A 22,367-nucleotide genomic window follows, 5' to 3' on the forward strand; every position below is an offset into this window, starting at 1 on the left:
TATGTCGCACAAAAATCCTTAGGACCATATTCAGAATTGTATTACTTCGTGTGATCTAGTGGAAGAAATTAAGACTTCTTCTTCTTCTTTGTTTTCAAGGAAATAAAATTAGAATGCGTGTGAATGGAACAAAGATAAGCATCGGGTATAAAATAAATTTTTGCACTTTTTACCTAGATAAAAAGAAAATTAGAATAAATTTGAAAAACTCGCGAGCACGTCCGAAAACATTTTGAAAAGGAGGTCCTAGGAAACGCATCTATAATAAATCTTACGTATTGTAAAACCTGTTATAAAAGAGGAACTTAATTGACATATTGTTATTATTATTTAATGCACGTATAAAATGTGCACAAATTGATTTTTTATTCTTTTCGAAACATAATTCTAGTTTTTAAATTGCCATTTGATAACTGGCATTAAATAACAGATTATGAACAAATTATAGAATATGAATATTCTTAATTATAAATAATATAAATAATATTAATTATGCCGATAAGCGTAGGGTTCCTACGACAATTTCAGCGATTCGCGCAGTTATAAATCTACGCATCTTAGAATCTGTACAAACAATTGTGAACTGAAGAATTGATTCTACATTCAAAATTAAAATGGAAAGGTCGGAATGTTACTTCTAGCTCGTTGACCCCATCGCTTTCTATCAAGAGACATCAACGTACAGCCGCTACGTCGCCAGGATCATAAATTTTTATTATCAAACAAAATCGCCAATAGATTGTGTCGTTAAAGATCGTTTATGTTTTGTGATACGCGCCTTAATAGATATTTAATATTCTATCCCGCAATCGCCAATAATCTCGCAAAGTTATGATCGCATGTATCTGTTATTAATTTAATTAACGTTGCGATATACGTGCGTGCAGTTTTATAACTCGATTTCGATTCTATGGACTTTCTCGAATAATTCAAGAATGGTGTCAGTTCAGGTGTCTTTTAGATTCTGAGTTCATTCGTTGATTATCTTTAAGATACGTTGCTAAAAGAACTTGCATGAAATTCTCATATTTCTTAATTGCTGTTTACAGTGAACATAATAGAGCAAACATGTGTCTTTTTATTGTTTCTTCAAGGCTTTTAATTATTCTAATTATCGCTTGACTTTTCTTGAATATGTAAAGGTTATAAACTTCGAAGGAAAGATAAGGAGAAGAAAGCGATGATAATTTCTATCTTTATCTGCGCGACTGAAAAGTTTTTAATATTAAGGATATACACTACAAAATTTGATTAGTTGGAATCTCTTGAAATGAATAGATTTTTGCATTTGAGATGTTGGAAAACATAATGCCTTTACACCCGGCAAAATAGGATAGTACAGGCAGAGTTTAAATAACGTCATCGCAATTATTTAAATCACTATGCAGCGAATATGACATAGCGTTTTTCCTATGTGTTTTTTTTTCTATTACTTATCGATTACTAAAACGATGGATTTTTAATCGAATTTCAATTACTGTTTCTTTGTAATCGTCATTCTAAATGGGAAGAAATGGAAGGCAAGAAATTGAGCAAACTAGCATAAAGTAACAAATTATAATTAACTTTTTGGTGAAATTTCGATTCTCTTATAAAGATCTAATTGCGTATTGATTACAATTTTACGTTGCAAGTACCTTGTTCATCGTTCGTCTTTTCGCAACATCTACGTAAGATAAATATCTCTTACGTAATGTTTGACAACAATGTTTTCGGAGTACATTTGTCTCGAACATTGAAACCAAGTCCACATGACGCCGATACTTTGCACTTCGATACGAGATGTTATCTTTGAGACGATCTTTGATATATTTCGTCATTATAAATTTACTTCCGAGTATTTCACAAGTGATAAGCATCATATCTCTCAGACAATATGCAAACATTCTGTATTATATGACGCGATATTACTGTCCTTTTTTTAGAATTTAATAATTGTGAAATTTTCAAAAATAGATTACATATGGATTTATTAAATCGGAATAAAACAAAATCATTCTATTAATTGTTCTATAATTATTACACATATTAGTACTTTACACACACATTATTATACATATATTACTATTATTATTATTATTATTATTTTATATGTGTATAAGACAAGTTATAGAACAATTAACAAAATAATTATTTTTTTGTCAATCAAATATATATGTGTGTGTATATGATAATTATGGCGCAAAAATTGCACGTGTGTTGCATCAAAGATCCGGATTCAAATTCACTCAGAACATAGATTTTTAATTGATAATATTTTGCTACTGAATTGATATTTTGTATATTTCGATATTAATTATATATACGTAATGTACAAATAGATTCCATACAGAAACAGAAATAATTTCTTATAAAATAATAAAAATATCATTGCGTATATGTATAAAATCTCAACATCAAAAGGGCCCGATTCGTAGTACCATTTTTATCACTTGCCATATCACCAAGCCTAAGTGCGTGAAATGTCTCGGCTGAGATAAGAAATTCTGTGCAATAAAAGAATAATTTATCGTTACATGAAATATTCAGTCATATTCAAATATATACATTATATTATAGTAATAAAAAGAAATAACTTTTATAGAACTTTTTCTAGAAGAAAAACAATAACTTTATACGATCTCTCGTAAAATAATTACATATTTTACAAATTACGTACACAAACATTCATTATTGTTATATTATATTATAATAATATATCAGATAATTTTAATTATCACTTTCGAAGACCTTCGAAAAAAAAAAATGAATTAAAACTCGACGCACGCGATTATTTCCCCATTCGTTGGATAGACCATTCTTGCTGGCACAGTGGACAACGATTGTTTTGTTTGACCCAAAGTGACATGCAGCAATAATGGAACGAGTGATTGCACTCGCCCCAAACGACCACGCAGTCTTGTCGACCGTAAACTTCCTTCTTACTTTCCGCCTGACACCGTAGGCAAGCATCTGAAAATTAAAGAATGAGCTAATTAAAAAATAGGGTATATATAATTAAAGACTATTAATAAATATCAGCATTCTTATAAATAGAACGTTTTTTAAGACGAGTCGTTCATGTCATTGCTACATAGAAAATTTAAAATAAAGACGACGAATAAAATAAGCCAATTCGTTTTATATTAAATAGGTGGTGAAACGAGTAAAAATGTTGTTATTTTGAGATGTTGAATGTGATTTTGATCTTTAAGAAATGTTTTAATTTGTTAGGAAAATATATTAAAATCAGCATACGAAGCTATTGTGAGAACAATATGTCTAATATAAGTATAAAATAATAGTAAAATAAATAATAGTGAAAATCGACCGATATGTAAACACCACACAAATTAATTATTGAAGATCTTATTCGAGCAAAGCGAAGCGTGGTGCTTGAAAACTTTTTGCATAAATCTTACAATTTTCAGTAATAAAATAAGTACTACAATAGAATAAAAAATGTTCTGGGAGAAAGTCTTTGAAAGATGTAATGGACGTCTCTCAAGTGCCATAATCAAGATAAAATAGTTAAAACAGTTTCCATCGATAATTCTGTTATTTTTAAATATTAATAATATTTTTATTTCTTTTATCAAGCAGGACATAAACTGTTCAGAAATGAAAGCAATATCATATTTTATTAGTAGGATTATGAATTAATACATTTATAAATAATTTTCACAATCAGTAATAATAATTTACGATATTAAAAGTTCAATATTTTTATATAATAATTTTTATACTTTTCCCGAAAAATTAAAATTTGTTGAAAGTTAAAATCAGATTTAGTAGATTAAAAACTACAAAAAAGTATCATTTTTACTTGCTACTTCGGAGTTAAAACGAATTTATTTAACCTATCATTCTATTTTTTGATAAAAATTTCAGTAAAGATTATCTTATAAAATTTAAAATTTTCATATTCGGTATGTTAGTTAAAAACAATTAAAATATATTGAGATACTGAAATCTAGGCCGATATTCATAATTCTTAAGATAAGTCTTTTTCCAAATCGTCTCAAGAAGATTCTAAAATGTAATATACCTTTGTGATTGGTTTATGATTATTTTAAGATTATGCTTAAGACTATCTTGAATATAAGAACGGCTTATAAATACCAGCCAAACTTCTAATGATATTGCAATCCGACTGTTATAATCACAAATACTTTTAGTGATAAATGTTTAAAAAGTAACCGTTATAAGAAATTAAAAATATAAAGCTCTTCTATGTTTTTATATAATTATGGAAAATTTATTATTGTACAGTTTAATTCTATAATCTTTAATTTTTAAAATAATTTTCCGCGCGCAAACACACACATACAAAATGTACAGAAGATATAGAATTATAGGATTTTTTTTATTGGCAATATTGCAATATAGGCCAAAATTATTTAAAAAATTATTTCAAAATCATAAAAAAAATAATAAAATTGCGAAATAACGCATTGCGTCCAAATGACGAATTATCTTAATTGTAAGTAATCGTCTAAATTGGATCTCGTACTTCGATTTATACTTAAAGGACAGCAACATACTTCCTTAGATAGTATAAAAATGATTATAATGACGCATACAGACATCCAAATGTGTGTAAAAATTATCAAAATATATAGTAATTTGTAATATAAAAGGCGATAAAATATATCGGTTAAAATCAGGTCGCACGTAGGAGTGATATGCTGTGACTTCGTGTATTGAGACAATAATTGAAGAATAATAAACACTCATTGTCAGTGTTAAATAGACGGAAAAAGTTGCATTACTTTAGGAAATTTTTCCGTCGGCTTTTTGTATTATATATAAAAATAAAAAAATTCACGCAAAAAAGGCAGACGCTATTAACGGGATTAAGGATTTAGTTGTCAAATATGATAAAATAACCCGCACTTTGTCCACCAGTCAAATTGCAATGATAACGTTAAGATTCATAATTATGTTATCATTTTTATAAACCACTCAAATGTACAATATTCTCGTAGTTGATATGTAATCTGTAAAAGTTTTATTTTATAATAATAATTTATTTTATAATAACAAAATAAATGCGGCATTACTGGTCGAAAGCAGTTTTTAGTACTCAATGATTTTTTAAGTGAATTTTATAAACATTTACAAGATTCCCCCCCCCCAACTGCGTGCCAGACTTAAAACGCAGCTCTGAAGAAGTATCCAAATATCACGTAATATCACGAAATTAAATTGCTAATCAATTTAATTATTTATTTGTTGCTTGTATGCATCTCCACTCCCCTTCTCCGCCCCCCCATCCCGAAAAATTGTAAAGAAATTATTGCGAAAAAATATTATCTCGACCAGGGTATTTTTATTTTATAATATTTTATAAGTATATAAATATTTTTGGCTGAGATATTATTTTTCGCCAGTAATTTTTTACAATATTTGGAGAAGGTAAAAAGTGCCTGCTAGCATCATTATTATTAAATTATTAATTTAATATATTATCATGATATTATTCTTGTTTAATTTATATAATTGTTTTAAGGCTGAAAAGGAGGATATGCAGAATTGAGATTTTGATAACTGTTATTAGAACGAATAAATCCTATGTATTTTTACGTATTCTGAGTCATAGACTCCAAAAATGGTGATAAAAATTACGTTTGTAGGGGAACAATTATGGAAAATAAAGAAAAACGGAAAAAAAACCGTTAAAATCATTACAACTCCCGGCCACAATTTTTTTACGTTTACTTACATATTTTGAGTCGCAAAATGTTAAACTAGCTATCTGGAGGTACTCAATATGCACAGGTTATGCAAATACTTCCGACCCGGCAAAATATCTGGAGAAATAGAGTTGTAGAAAAAAATGTTTAAAAACGAGACTACGTCACCATGGTTTAAGCAACAATCAATAAATTTTTTAAATGGTAACCTTTATTCTTATTACATATTCTTATAGCAGTCCTTGAGACTTTCAAAATAGTATACTATTTATACCCCTTTTGGAATGTTACGTCGTAACATCAATATGTATATGCGTATGTGCAATTATGTAAATCATAATATAAAAATAATATTTAAAAAATAATATAAGTCTTGTATTCACACGAAAAAAATATTGAATATGGGCAATAAAAAATAAGGAATTAATTTTTGACAACTATTAGATTCTGAAATCAGAAATAGTGTTCCATTTGAAAAAATTAATATGATCTTGGCAACATCATCCAAGGTTAAACTGGTAGAACGAGTAAACATTAGTTCTTTTTAAACTTTACAACTTTTGTTTGAAACATTTCTTTCGGAAATGCTTAGTTTTCGAAATATTAAGAAATTTCAGCATTTTCCGAACATCCTGCATATAAATATAAAATTATTTATACGTATATACATATTATATAATATTATATAATTTTCTACAAATTATGTAATGTATAATATATACGAGATGTCGAGTAATAAAATCACACACATTATTTTCCATAAACAAATAAAGTATGTTAAGCTGAAAAAAATTCCTTATCGTTTACGAGTTTCTCAATAATTATTGAAAAATTAATTAATAAAGATCCGCAAATCAGCTTACGTCTGCGCAATTTGACGATAAGAAACAGCATTCACAGTTACGATACAATTATAGTGACGCACCATTCCTGCATAGTCAATGGTTCGTAGAACCTCCAAACATTTCATACATCGATGCTTCTGATACCACAAATGCGTATACATGCGTGTAAAGTCTGGTTTATCAAATCACGCGGACATACACTAAATCTTTATTAATTAATTTCAAATTAATTATTTCGAAGTTCACAAAATAGTAGAAAACTTTTCTGTTCAGTTAAATCTGCACATGATGCGATTATTATCAGACACCTTTAATAGTTACATATTATTATACATATAATATTACATAAAAATTACGCACTGTATAAATATTGTATGTTTTAAATGTGCCTAACATGATATTACATTTTCTTTTTATTGAAAATTTATTTATTTCCGTGAAAGTCATGGAATAATGTAAATCTAATATTACATAATATGATAATAATTTTGATTTTCGACAACATACTATATATACATTTTTTTTTATTCCTTTAAAAATTATTTTAAAGAAGTCTGTAAAACGGCATTTAAGATTTCAGCAAAAAAAAACTTATTACGCATTTAAGTATTTTCAATATTCTTTTGGATTCTTATCTTTCCATTTCTTAAATATTGAACTCCGTTAATATAATAAAGGAATAAAACCATGTAAGTACGAATAGTAATTTTTACATTTAACGGATAATTACGTGCTGATCTTCGTGATTTGCTGCTACGTATTACGTCTACGCGCGGTTTTCGCATGGTGTCACGTTTATCCCTTATCAAAATTGTTTCCGCGAGACGTAAACGTGCTCGTTCAGCACAAACGTAATCGTACGCGAGCCAGACATTTTATGATGAACAGAAGAATACTGAAGAACTCAAGGGAAAGACAACTTCCCTTCTTCCCATCTAAATCTCTAGAATTTAAAGGGATACGTGTCACGATAGCGTTGAGGAGATAAACGTGCAAGATGATCTGCGATCTTCGCAGTGTCTTACAACATGACTAAACGTAACTCAAAAGCTAAAAGACGTAGCTGCTTCAAAGCAAATTGTTTATATCGTAATAAAAACCCGTAGATCCAAACTTTTATTTTTTATAATTTTTACAAATGTTAGAAAAGTAATTCTTGAAAAATTAATTTCTACTTCTATGTTAAATTATTCGATGATAAGTATAACGTATAAGTATAAAGAAGCAAGTCGCGATAAAGCAGAATGTGTAAAATGTCGATAATTTGTGTGACGTACATAACACAGAATATCTCGTTGTATCGTTTATTTTCTGTACACGAGAGTGGAAAAATACAGAAAAAAGATACTATGATTGACAGAATAAAATTTCAGTTAGTAAACAAACAAATAAATATATTTATATAACGAGGTTATATACAGTCTAATGCAGATCTTTCTGCTCAATATTTAGGTAAATTTACAAACATTTACAAAATTCCCCAAACTGCGTATGTTTTGCCAGATCTAAAACAAAAGTATTTTAGAAAGAACTAAGAAATGTAATATCACGAAAATTAAAATTGCTAATCAATTTTAATATTTTTTTATGCTTATAAGCACCTCTGCTTTCCCCCCTTATCCCGAAAAACTGTAAAGAAATTGTTGCGAAAAATATTACTTCAACCAATCTAACTAAATTAATGTTTGTATTAAAAAAACGCATTTGTTTGATTTTTCAAATAATATATATATATATATCTTTGTCTTAAAGTAAATATATTTTTAAAATAATATTTAAATAATTTTGAAACTTATCTAAAATGTAGAAACTGCATCCAATATGGCATTACTCATGAGGCTAGCTTTACTTAATCATATTATACAATATTTGTTATATATGCACAATAATAAAAATTCAATGATATAAAACATAAAAAACTAGATAGACAATCTTAAAACCGAAAAGCTGCAGAAAAGTCAGTGTCATGAATCTTAGAAATATTAGGATTCAACTTGCACAATTATGGCAGGTAGAACAAAGGCAGATACATGTTTATCTAATTGCCTCCGCTGATTGTTCTAATCGCACCCCAAGCGAGCGATCTCGTCATACCTGCCGTCAAGTAGTATCGAGTGTCGTCTGACGTTGCATGTGCCAGCACGATTGTATAGCGTGACGGTAGAATTCCACGGGTTTATCTAACATGTCTAACCACATAATTACCACGCATGAATGCTAACGACCCGATATGCCGTATGGAGAAACGCCCATCGTGGCAGATGGAATCGTTCTGGACAAAATAAAGTACAACGAAACATAACGCAGAATAAATTTGCGTACACATGCATACACTATAAGTGCTCGGCAGATTTGTGGTATTTTCCTCTTCTTAAATGTTTAGCTTTTAACGATATTTTTATGAAGTAATGTATACAGCGTTTAATGTATCAATCTTTATTAAATAATATATGGGTTTGTAGCAAACGCTTTTGCTTTTATTGGGCTATTATATTGAGAAAAATAGTTATTTATTTCTTCAAAAATCATTTCTTTCCTACTAGTACTTACATTGTGAAATTAAATATCAATTTTTAATGTGCAGTAATTTTCTATCAGTGTATTGTGTTTTTCTTCACTGTTTGTGTAAAACTATCGCCGCGTCCTGTTTGTCTACAAGATATTCGGCCTTAACAATAGCCATTCATAGAGAGATAACTGTTCGTTTCTCACATCAAAGAACGAATATTATTCTCTTCCAACCTTTTCTAATTTTTTACGTTAAATATCCGCATAGAGAATAATAAAAAATATTTCTCGATACAAGAGTTTTTAAACAAAACAAATCACGACCTACCCTTCACATAGACGTGTTTTCTCGAATTAATGTGTTCGCCAAGTCGACGGCATATGTTTACATCAGTATTATTCAGTAAGGCGATTAACAAGAAAGAAATTTCCATCGACGGCCATTATCAGGCCGGCGTCTGCTGGCGCTTCGTCGATTAATTCACGACGATCGTTCTAGAGAGGCTTCAAGAAAGAAAAAAGATGGAGAGGCGGGATGAGTGTCAGCTTCCAGTTAACCCCCTCTGGGGGATCGGAGCAACACGTCGAACGCGCCCCCACAGACCCAAGCAAACCATTGGGCCAATTAATCGCGGCGACGAAGACGCCGGCGACTAGGACGATCGACGCGATAAGCACGCACATATGTAATTATTCAACTCAGGTCCGTACGCACATTAAAAGTCGTCGGATGTTGAATCTTCAGATTCAAGTATTGAATATCAAATAATATGTAATAAATGCATCAAAATTGTGAGGATTCTTGCTTACAGATAATTTCGTCGTTATCTTTAACATGTTGATTCCCATGATGATCAGTGAGCGGTGCTATCAACATTTTTTTTAAATACTTGTAACAAATAAACACCACTTATTATGAAATTTTTAATGATACAAAAAAAAATTTTATGTTTAAGTAAATATATATATTTTAACATCATTTTTTTATTTAAATAAATATTAGCTAAAATAATTAAAAAAATAATTTATCTTTTAATTTTTTTTTAAATCAAGGAAATGTTAAAATAAATATACTTGAACATAATCAAAGTAGTTTATTTAGAAATTTGATTTCTAATATCGCTGAAAAATTTTTCGCAATCCATTAAAATTCAATTCACGACCCATAAATAGGTCGCGACCTATATTTTGGAAATTTCTAGTTTAATATATTAGGACCTTATCTTAATATTTACTTGTAATTCTAATAATATCGGTAATAAATATGGAGTGTTTTAAATACGTAGAAGTAAGTACAAAGTTTTTTCTGTATCGCTGCGAGGTAATTTAATTTATGGATTCGATCAAGGAAGTAGCTCCTAAAGCTTCATATTGGCCTTGAGGACATAAAGTAATGTTAATCCTATGATTATATCTCCGATTAGATTTTTACAAAATATAAATCAAATCCGCATGTGTACGTTCCTGATACGTCGTGCAATAATGTACTTCTTGAATGATTACATTGCAGTTGATAGCTATATCCTGTACGTTTCTCATCCTATTGCGTCGGATAATTCATTTCTTGGAATTTTCCAAGCTTAACGGCATTAATAAATCTACATTGTTGGTGGAGTGTAGTATGTTGCATCATGATGAATTTACTTCAATTGTATTACTGACGTAATACCCGCCAATATATTTTGATTAAATCAGGTTGCATACGCAGAGCTGTTCATTTCATCAACGATCACTTTGGCCCTTTGACTCTGCTTGTGTACACTTTCTTAATTCATATTCTTCAAATAAACTTCATATAAACTTTATATAACAAATGCAATGTAAAAATCTTAAGATATAGAAAGCCATCATAATATATAATATCTTTTGCTTTTGAGTTTCAAAAAATCGATTATTATTTAACATTTTTTTTTTAGTAGTTTGAACCTTGAAAGGAAGAGAGAGAGCAGATTAAAGAAGAGAATTGTAAAAGTTTTTATTAACGTATAAACTATTTACAAAATTTTAAATACATTTTTTTCAAAATAACGTTTTTCAAAGTTGTTGCGATAACTTATTTAATTTTTATTCGATTGAGTCACAATTTTTTGAAGATATTCATAATATTTTTTCCCCCTCGTTCGATCAACAATCAAATAAAAATTCTAACTTTTCGATTTTCTTCGATAAAAAAATCTTGAAAAAATCGTTTTTTTTTTTTTCAAAACTGTCATTTTTGCAAAAATCAATTTTTTAATTTGATTTGTAGATCAGACGAGAACTACATTTGTGTAGATTAAGATTTTGTTTATTAATTTTCTGCTTCAGATTATTCTACATCTTAAATCATAGCAACAGTGAGCCAGTATCTTTCTTTGTCCGTCCATATAAAATTACTAAAAATGTACCTCATAATATTTAAAAAAATTGTACATAATGTTTAAATATATCAAGGAATAAATGTAACTAAGTTCATAATTTGTATATTTTTTCCAAACAAATTTCTAAAAAAGAATACAAAAATGGTACCGAAAGTGAGACTTATCATGCTCTTTTCTGTGGTTTTTATTTGTCAATATGTATACTTTGTAATAAGATCTCACATCGTGCTATTCTTAATATAAAACGATATGTTACAGGAAAAGTTCAAATTACAGTTCGCAAAGGAAATAAAAATCATTTCGTATGCATTCATATCTCATTAAAATGTATTCACGGACGTTACGTCGGCATTAAACAATTGTAATTAATTCATCATGATAAATAATTGGAGACGCGAAATTCGTTGTTACAAAATATTCGATAGTTGCTCGCCAAAACATCTCACAAAACATTTCTCTATTACTGTCTTTTGATAAAATCTTGGAAAAATTGTTGGAGGAAAAATTCTTTATCATTTTCCGATCGATAAGATTAAGTGTAATTTATTTGTATCTGCATTAAGCCAATCACATTAAAGACAGCTCGTGATATAACAACGCCATCGTTATACGCTTCCGTTCATCAAGTGCTCATTGTAAGCATCGCGTGGCTCTTTAATCCGCACGATATCATTATTGACGGTGAAACGGTCGCAATATATCGAGTTAAATTGCGAGTGCATTGCGCGGAAATTTTAACACGATCGTCTGTATCACGCGATACGCCGTTTACACACATTGTTTACAACACGTCAATTATCAAACATTCTTCCCCTTCCTGTTCTGAAAAGAACGGCAGTGGCATTATCACCAGGAGGATACTCTCAAGTTCAGGAAACGCATCCGCCTTGTAACAAATTTCACGAAGCCACCTGGACTCGATATTCACAGTATCCTCGTGTTCTCGTTCAACAAAAATAGCACGATCGCGTTTTCACGGCAATGACGGGTGTTTCGTCGTGGACGATTGTATCGATTCCGCGATCGTGGCCGCGAATAGACTCGCGAGGTCGAAATAAATCAGCAGCCGCCTCCCCGGGATAACTTATCAGACAAACTTGGATGGCGAGTCGTGCTCATTGCTGTTCGTGCGCACGTACGGAATTACGCATTACGGAAAGGCCGATACAGCGATCATGCACACGTTAATGGTTCGTATCGATCATTCGAATGTTCGAGAAAAGTGATAATCCCAGGCTCTTGGCTCGGATTAATTAATTGCCATGCGCTATTATCGGGATCATCGAGCCGGCCGAGAAGCGCAGAAAACTTTATTTTTAAACGATTTGCGATATGGTTTTATTGAAGCATCCTCCGTAAAAAAATAAATAAATAAACGATCGTCGGAGATCTTGTGTTCGATACTGATCAAATTAATTTTATCATCATAAGAATTTTAATTAGTAAAATCTTAATAAAAAAAGAGAGGGCTTATAAATATCTGTAAGACATTATAATAACTGATGTGATATTAAATAATAATTATAATTTAATATTATGATATTAAACAAATATCGATTAACGAGAAGCGTAGAAAACTTTATTTTTAGACGGTTTCCGATACGGTTTTATTAGAACATCCTTTATAAGAAAATAAATGAACGCTCGTGGAAACGTAGAAAATTTTATTTTCGTGCTCGTTCAGAACGGTTAATTTGATTTTATAATCTTAAAAAGAAATCATATAAATTATAAAAAGAAAAAAGACAAAAAAGCATTTATAAGTTTAATGTATTTAACAATTATTACTTATACAATAGTGGTTAGGTAATAATTGTTAAATACGCTATACTTGTAAATACTTTTTTTGTCTTTCTCCTTATTAAAATTTTATTCAATTTGTTGTAAAAATCATAAAAAAATTAGCTATTCTTGACAATAGAGACTTGAGCACAAAAATAAGTTTTCTACGCTTCCACAAGCGTTTCATTTATTTTCTATTGTTCAATTTTGACTTATTATTTTATATTTAATTATCACTTAATAAAATTATATAATATTATTATGTGATTGCTCTTAAATGTTCGCAACAACTTAGATTCTCGAGTGAAGGACATTTGGAATTTCGTTCTGCTAATAATCCAGTCAACTTGTTCTCTCTGCGTCTCACGCGTAGCTCTTCCTACGGATCAAAATTATCATCTTTGTTTTCCTGATTTATCGCAGTATCGACCAAGCGCGAACGAGCCAAATTGCCCTAATTTTCACAGAAAAGCCTTCTCCGTCGTTCACGTCCAAGTGAAAACTACAAAATTGATTGCGTAACGCGCACAAAATAACGAATCCAGAAGCATAAAATGCTTCTGGAAAAGTGAACTCTCATTTTCGATTAAGTTATACATTACGAAAAAAATGCATCACAAAGATTCGTCACAGACTACGATATCCTGATGAGTAACTGCGCTCTGCATAGATTATAAGACGAATTGTCAAGTCGTAATCAGACTAGAAATTGAGATTGGATTAGAGTTTAAACAAACACAAAAAAACCAATCTAAAATTTAGTGAACTTTGCTATGATCAAATTCCAATTTTAACTCAAGTTCTAATTTGATTACGGCTTTATAAAATTATTTTCAAATCTCGAGTTTCATTGCTAAACCTAATTGTCAACAATGTTTATTTCCCCACTAATTGTAAGATCAAGATTGCTGAGTTGCTGATGAAATGTCTCGCATTCCTTACTCACCTTTCTCTTTATTGCTGCAAGAAGCTTATTTGACATTGCAACGAAACAATTTTGGATAATTACGCAAAGATCTCAATGAAATGGGTATTTTAGACATTTTTTAATCTTTTATGTTATAAATATTATGTAATTATTATGTAATTAACTTTAATTATTATTTATATTATTTTTAAGAAATTAGATACGTACAGATTGAGAAATTGATTGACAAAAGGATTTACAGTTAATATTTATTTTGCAAATTCTTTATTAATTATTAAACTTTTTATTATTATATATATTTTTATGCCTTTCGGAGAGAGGAAAATCTATCAAAATTTTTTCCTTTGAAAGAGGACACTTTATTGCACAAGTGCATTCTCTCACAATGTTTTCACGCTATAATAATGCGGACCTGTCGAAATCTGTAGCAGATACTTCCTCGGCCGTTAACAACGTCAGCAATTCCATCAGTTAATCCCGATCAGTCATAATTCGATCGTAATATGCAACAACGGGGGAGGGGCGGGGGAAAGGGGGAGAGTTCATGGAGGGAAAGTTATACATGTATGCAAAATCGTGAAGCGACGTCCATTTGCGTGAAGAGGTCTCGCGAGTGCAAACACGTGCGAGCGCGACACGCATGATACGCGTGCTTTTGTAAGCTCGCGGACGATTCTCGCACCGGGAACTCGCGTACAGAACGGCACAGGTCAAGTTCACGATTGCCGCCTTGATAACAACGTGACATCGACATTGCTCAAACTTCGAACAGATAAAGATGAAAGAAAGACACATGCGAGCCAGCGTTGCGCCTTGAAATAAGTAAACAGTAGATAACATGCGAACTGCAATGCATGCAGGTGCGATGCTATGCAAATGCAAATTTATTTGAGCAATTATTACTCTGGAAGTAGTATCTCTATTGCATTCTAATGATCTGATGATATTAAAAGTAGGTTTCACGCAGAATTTTAGCGGCACCATGTACACATATAGTTTTGGTCAAAAGCATTAGGCTATATATTTTTCACATAGAAAAATCTTAAACACAAAAATTAAAATGTGTGAATTATCCTTTGTTTCAAACTTATATATAATTCTATATGCCACATGGAAAACAATATAGGTAGAAGAATTCCAGATAAATGGAAAAGATCTAAGTGCCCAATATTTTGGGCCAAAATGTATGCACGTGTGTGTGTGTGTGTGTGTGTGTGTGTGTGTGTGTGTGTGTGTGTGTGTGTGTGTGTGTAAAAAGTTCCAAAGTTAATATATATATTTATAAAATTAAAAAATTAAAAAAAAATATATATAATATCATTTAGATATTTATTATTTATCCTCTAGAAAAGTTGGATAGTGGGGAAGGAACAAAAGAAGTTAATAACGCATTAATTAATAATCTATTCCTGTAAAATTAAAACTTTAAAAACAATTTTCAAGGAAACTGAGGAAGATCAAGGTTTAACTTGGTCCATTCTCTTCTGCTTGAGGAAGGTCGAGGTTCAATCTAGATTATCACGCGATGATTGATGATGTAAAAAATTTTCTAAGCTAGACGTAATTCCATCGAGAATTCGCTGGGCAAGAGTTATTGAAGAATATAGCCGAGAAAAAAAGCACGACAATTATACGACTATTGTGCCACAGAAACCAGCATATTTAACAATGATAATGCTACAACAAAGTGTTCTTTTATATATAAACAATTACACATATATAATTTTTTTACAGGATGATTTATTTGTATGACATAATCGCGGACTTCAAGGCTTCGACTTATAAAAGAGGAACAATAAGAGATTTATTGTATAATACAATAAGAGAATTATGCTTCGTTCCAACTGCGTCTCGCTTTACGTATGACATCTTGAATAATTAATTAAAGCTAATATGGCAATCGTTATCGTGAACAGGTTTATTACTGCGCCAACGAACAAGAGGAATAAAAAAAAAGATAATAATTTGCAATGCAGCGAATTAATATTCAACCAACTCAGGACTAGTACAGACCGCGCATATTGAATAAAGTGTTTTGCATCTTTCAATAACTCTGGTCAACATATGCAGACGAGTTACTAACACCTTGCGGCTTACGACAATAAATACGCGAATACCCACAAATGACGTACGTTTGAAGAATATTCCTTTTTATTGTACATTTATCTCTTTGTTGCTTAATGTTTCGAGACCAGAACTTTAAATATTCAATATTAAATGCTTAATTGTACGTTTTTGACTTATTCTTACACGAAAAATCACCCTGTTCTTAGTTGAAGACTGCGATTAGTCTGGACTACGTGAATTCCGTTAAATATATTTTTAATTATATTTGATTAAATTATGTTTAATTTAATTAATATTTGATTTAACATTTGATTTGTCGTGTAGTATAACATATTTCATTTTATACTATTACAAAAATAATCAAGATATATACTCTTAGAAGAATAAAAGTTTCCCAGACTAACAAGTCAGTTTATAGTTTTATAAAAAATAAAATTTCCGCATATCTGCATACTTATTGCTAGTCGTTATAATTTTTTGTGCACATTTTTCATGACATTATCTTTTAGCGATCTTGGTTGGCAGTTATGTTTCTCAACTGCAAAAAAATTCATTAAACAAATGACTCGACTGGTCCCGCATTCAACGTTTAAACGTAATGAGAATATGTATCCCTTTTCGTGTATGCAGATTTTGTTTGTAAACATAAATTAAACAATGACAACACACTTTTCGTAAATCACTGTAAACAAGGTAATGCTACTTGCGTCAATCAATTTATTCAGAGCTTATAAGTGATACTCGCATTAATAGAAGGGATTGCTGACTCTTTGCCAATGTCAACTTAAAATGCTCTACGCACTTTCCGGTTATGCACGCTCATTCCTGACCTTCGCCTCGCGAGAGTAACATAGGAAACTTACCGGCAGAACTCGTCGTTTGAAGTTGTTAGAAAAGATTACTAACGCATTTTCGCATCAACTACTTCAAATAGATAAAGAGGAGAATATTCCATTGTAACTAAAGGAGCAGAGAATTATGTACGTTAGAAAATTTGCCTCTTGTAAACAAATTTCTTACACTGAAGAAAAATGCTGTAACATGAATAAAAACGCAGTTTGACGTAATTAAACATCGAATCACGGGTTGACATTAATATATATAATTGATTTAACTAAATTTTATTCATTCAACTATATTCATTATTGTCTTTATATTTAATCTTTTGTTAATACTGTTATTAATTTAACAAGATATTTCCAATTAGACTGATGCTGTTGATTTTTGCAACATTTTTTTCTGTACGTAGTAAAAAATCACCAGAAATATATTTTTTTCAAAAACTGAATATTATTTTAATAAAAATATATTAAAATAATTTACATAATATACATAATGTATAAATGCGTAAAATATAAAAATTGCAGTTGAAAAAACCATGTGTATTCATGTGTGAGTGTGAGTGTGAGCGTGTGTGTGTCGATGGGTGAGATTTAATCAACAGTATCATAAATATTTAAAAAAAATTAGACAGCTAATAGATGTATACTAAAAAATGCATTTTTGTCTAAAATAAATAGCAAGTTAAAGCTTTGAATAAAATATATACCAAAACGATATTTAACGAAATAACTATAAAAGATAACTTTTTTTCAATCTTGGAACTTTTTAATGTATATTTAAAAATGTCATATAATAAAATTCTACATAATTTCATGATATTCATAATACTGCATAACTATAATAATATTGGTAAATAATTCTGGTGTTTAAATTCAAATGTGTTAGCAAAAATGATAAATCACGTTAAATTCTATTTATTTACTTGATATACTAATTAAATTTTATTCATAAGATTTGCAACAAAAATGCGCAATTTTTGATCCGAACAAATTTGCCAAAGTACTACAAATTTGAGATCAACATTGCGCAGATCGCACTGACGTAAACGCGCTAAAAAGTGGGAAATGCAAAACGAATGAATATGAATACCTTATCGGGATGCGTGGTGGTTACTTTAGAGGTGCTTTGCATAGTGTGCTTTTGCATAGTACGCAGTAGTAACAGCAGCGAGATAGACCGCGCTTGTTCGTTTCCTGCTAATATATACGAGGAAAGTTTTCGGGATAATTGTTCCGAAATTTCCAATTACATAGGCAACGACAAGTCTCAGACGCAAGTTTAACCTCATCCAGATCTCGTTATTTCACGAAAATGGTAAGACTTTTTTAAATTAGATGTTTCGACAAATATTTATGGTATATCAAATTCATATTTGACGAATTTATCTATGTTTATGTTATGACAGCTTACTTAAGTTTTCAAACGTGATTTTTTAAAAAGCAATTTTTTTTAAATAAATGGCAATAAATAATGCACGACTGTGCAACATTTTGTGTTTCATATTATTATCGTTTTCATTTATATGTAATCATGTTTTTGTTAATATTTTCACGAAAAAAAAAATACTGTGATTGTTACAACAATATTCTGTATGTTGGAAAAGAAAAGTATATGAAGTTATATTGCTATAACATTGAATACAGAACTTAAAACAAGCCGATCTATACTCCTCACATCGGTAGTTCTTATGATAAATACCATTTAGTTAAAATACCCTCATTTATGGTTGCCTCAATCAAAGAATTATTGCTATATCTCTGTGCTCTGCAGAACAAATAGTATGATTGAGAGATATATAAGATACAGTTGCACTACTCTACAATAGAACAGACAACAGTAACATCAATAGCAACATCGACTCGCGAAAAATTTTCATATAAAATGTTATTGTGATTCCTCTAATGCACATTATTTATATCTCAATCAACGAAATGTTTGTAGTAGTTTGTAACAGATTAGCAGCAATTATGTCCGCATTAAACTCGTGTTCCGGCAGAGTCTGCTAATTTACATTAAACTGCTAAACTGCACGTAAAGGTAATCTGTTTCTGCCATCAAAGTGTTGCATATAAATAGATTATATTATACAATTTTTGATAATCCTACCGTCATTTGATAAAACGGTTTTTACAATTAAATTACGTTATAACATCAACGTAACAGCTGTATTTGATAAGGCTGAATTAGCAACCGTATAAACTCTAGAGTACTATAATTCTTTTATATTGAAAGAAAGTGAAAAATAACGTCATTACTTTGTTGAGGCAACTTCAACTTTTTCTGTATTTATGTAATATTTTAGGCAAAAACATCATTAAATATATTGTTTCTTATGCATCTACTTCAAAAACATCTGTTTTATTGTAATATATTCTTCAATCCTACAGCATGACTGTTTCATAACGAAAAAAAATCCGAAACTAAACGTAGTCAATGACATTTTTTTACTATCTTGCAGTAAACTGACTTATCATTCATATAAAAAATGTTTTAATGTGTTTTTGTTCTTTTTGTTCTTGTGTGCTATTATTACGAGTAGGAATCATCGAACCTGAACATCATTCTCTCCTAAAAGTGCTTTGAACCAGAAACTTTAACTTTTTATATTATTGTGAATTTCATTACAGTGTAGTCTCTCTCTCTCTCTCTCTCTCTCTCTCTCTCTCTCTCTCTATCAATATTTACGTGTAACATATAATATCACCTATATACAAGTTCTTCGTAAAATTTCAATATAATTTTTATGTTGTTTTTCTTACACTTTTCATATTAGAGTTCTTATTATCTATAATATTTTCAGAATTAATCATTTATAATTATTTTATCTCAAAGGTGTTTTCTGAATAATCATATAATTTTCTTAATGTTTTTCTTTTCACTTTTACACAAATTTTGCAATGTTATTATATGTATAACTGATCGTAGCGAAACTCTGAAAAAAGTGTATTTAATAGGACGCAATCGTTTCATCGAAACATGCGTTCGATAAATTCATTCAATATGACGTAGAGTAACTGCAGTGTAAGATACAAATCGTAAGCGGAATTGATTAGAGTGAGACACGAGTTTCTTTGAATGGAATCGTTCCAAACGTTGGGTGGGTGTTATTTGGAGACCTTTAATCGGCGCCTCGGTATTATAAAACGCGCATCGTTATTCGCAGTGATGCATCAGCATCGCTGATAAGGTAATATTGAAAGGTGTGAATCAAGAAGTCGAATCAAATCGAATCTTTAATAACAGTTCGAAATCGAATTGAATCAAGCAATTTTCATGTCAATGTCTTTGATTCGAATACGAATCAAATTTTCTCAGATTTATATTACATTAATTTAAAGGTAATAAAGTAGTTTCAGTATTATAAATCTTTTTTAATAGACAAGAGAATTAATTGCAAAAATTTTAATTAAAAATTATTGTGAAAACAATTATAAAAAATTATATGCTATGTAAAAATTTATAGGTGAAATGGACATTGAGATGAGGGTATTAATAAGAATATTATATTGATAAATGAGCATATCGTACAAATTATAATGTTACTACCGAAGTGTGATAGTATTTTAGTGCTCTAAGAAAATATAATGGATCAATTTCAAATTTTGTTTTAAATTTTATAAAATCATGATATAAACCTATGAATTTAAATATATTTTTGAAAACAATTGTCTATCGTATACACATATTTTTTAATAATTTATAAGATTTAAGGCGGAATAGTCCATTCGTATATTTAAGATCGGTTTAAGTATTGTTTTAAGATGTCATCAGCCAATCAGAGAGCCGTATTAGCATCTTAAGACATTACTTAAGACTAATAAATACTGGCTTAAAAACAGTAGAAAAGTTTTAAAAATCGATAAACAATCAGGTATGAAAATTGATATGTGCTATCACGATCAGTCATAGGGAAGATATAAATGAAACAATCGAAATAGACGCGATTGGTTCGAAATTGAATCAATGATTAAAAATTCTCGAATTATTCGAATTTGAATCTTTTAGATTTGAAAACAATTTGAATCCACTGAGATTCGAACTATTCGCACACCTTTAATAATATTCTCAATATTAGGACAAACGCAATACCTAAATATATAAAAAATACTGTAAACAATACAATTATAATAGAACCGACTTAAAATATACTGAAAACTTTCCTTTTGTTCCGTTAAATAATAAATAACCATATCCGGCAATGATATAGAACCAAAAACAAAATAAACTATAATAAAATTAATAAACTAAAGGTGTGACAACTATTAAATTAATAATAGATATATTGAAATATATGAATTATTTAATTTCGCAAAATAAAGAAAAGATAGTTTTTGAAAAAATAATATTTTATAAGTCTATTCTATTGGTTGTAAATGTTTCATAGAAAAATATTTCTATTTGTAGATATTTTGCAAAAATTTTTATTGCGTATTTTCTCCTAACATCGCAATTTAATATTGTAGAATAACCAGGTGTCTTCATGTATTTTTTTTATAATGACAATTATATAATACAATCAATAGAAATAATTGTTACCTATTTCTAATATATGGAAATTGCGGAACTGCGAACAAGCAGTTACATTCCAGTTAATTTGCGCTTTTAGACAAGATATATAAATGAATTATCGGTGTGACTAAATCACTTTCTTTTTTCAAGTATAATCGATCAAAGTTCACATGGGCCATATCTTAAATACTGCCAAGAGAAGTGGATAATGACCGTTATATTCTTGAGAGACAGAAGATAGTATGCAACATTGCCGATAAAAGTCAATTGGTCAATTATTTCCGCACTAAATCAACAAACGATCATTATCGCAATCGTCGTTCGCGATCACAAAACAAAGGAAGATTGTTGAAATTACGATTAATAGAGTATAAAAAATAATAAGTAGCGTATTCAAAAACGTCACAAGAAATTCATAGGTATGTCTATGCATTTTTTTTTTTTTAAATCAATTTTCAGTTTTCAGTCCATTATAGTTGTGCATTTTCATATAAAAAAAAAGAGGTAGAAAGTCAAGTTATCATAAAATGTTTAGCATAAGATATGTGTCTCAATACTTAAGTGACTGAGAACTATGTTTATTTTTTGCTTAAGTAAGAAATAAAAGATTTATGCACACTCATGATACTAGCAATCAGTCACTCATTTATAGACTCAGAAGCGTGAATATTATAAATATCAAAATTATGTCCTTTACTTAATCTCAAAGTGAAATTTACTTCATCAAAATTTTAATTTGATAATTGGTAACAAGAACATTAAAACATAAAAACTATTTTTATTTGAGAACTGTTATTTTTAATGAAAAAAATATAAAAAATTAAAAATAATATTCATATTCTTAAATTCA

At 29.7% G+C, this 22,367-nt stretch overlaps 2 protein-coding genes across 3 annotated transcripts in view; one reads left to right on the forward strand and one right to left on the reverse strand.

The window, feature by feature from the left end:
• Positions 1-1,538: 1,538 nt before the first annotated feature.
• The window catches only part of LOC105193945 (RING-box protein 2), a 58,998-nt gene continuing 38,169 nt past the window's right edge, over positions 1,539-22,367 (reverse strand). Inside the window, exons 2-3 of one of the 2 annotated variants that reach the window (XM_026138856.2) lie at positions 2,767-2,952; positions 1,539-2,486 (exon numbers count right to left, since the gene is read on the reverse strand). In XM_026138856.2, coding sequence (XP_025994641.1) covers positions 2,397-2,486; positions 2,767-2,952 — 276 coding nt within the window. In that variant the 3' untranslated portion in view covers positions 1,539-2,396. The remainder of the gene's footprint in view (positions 2,487-2,766; positions 2,953-22,367) is intronic. The other variant, XM_011158638.3, reaches the window with a different exon arrangement.
• Positions 17,902-22,367, forward strand: part of LOC105193944 (facilitated trehalose transporter Tret1) — a 40,395-nt gene continuing 35,929 nt past the window's right edge. The window contains exon 1 of the mRNA XM_011158637.3: positions 17,902-18,322. Coding sequence (XP_011156939.1) covers positions 18,320-18,322 — 3 coding nt within the window. The 5' untranslated portion in view covers positions 17,902-18,319. The remainder of the gene's footprint in view (positions 18,323-22,367) is intronic.

Source organism: Solenopsis invicta, chromosome 7, assembly GCF_016802725.1.
Source record: "Solenopsis invicta isolate M01_SB chromosome 7, UNIL_Sinv_3.0, whole genome shotgun sequence".
Lineage (NCBI taxonomy): Eukaryota > Metazoa > Arthropoda > Insecta > Hymenoptera > Formicidae > Solenopsis > Solenopsis invicta.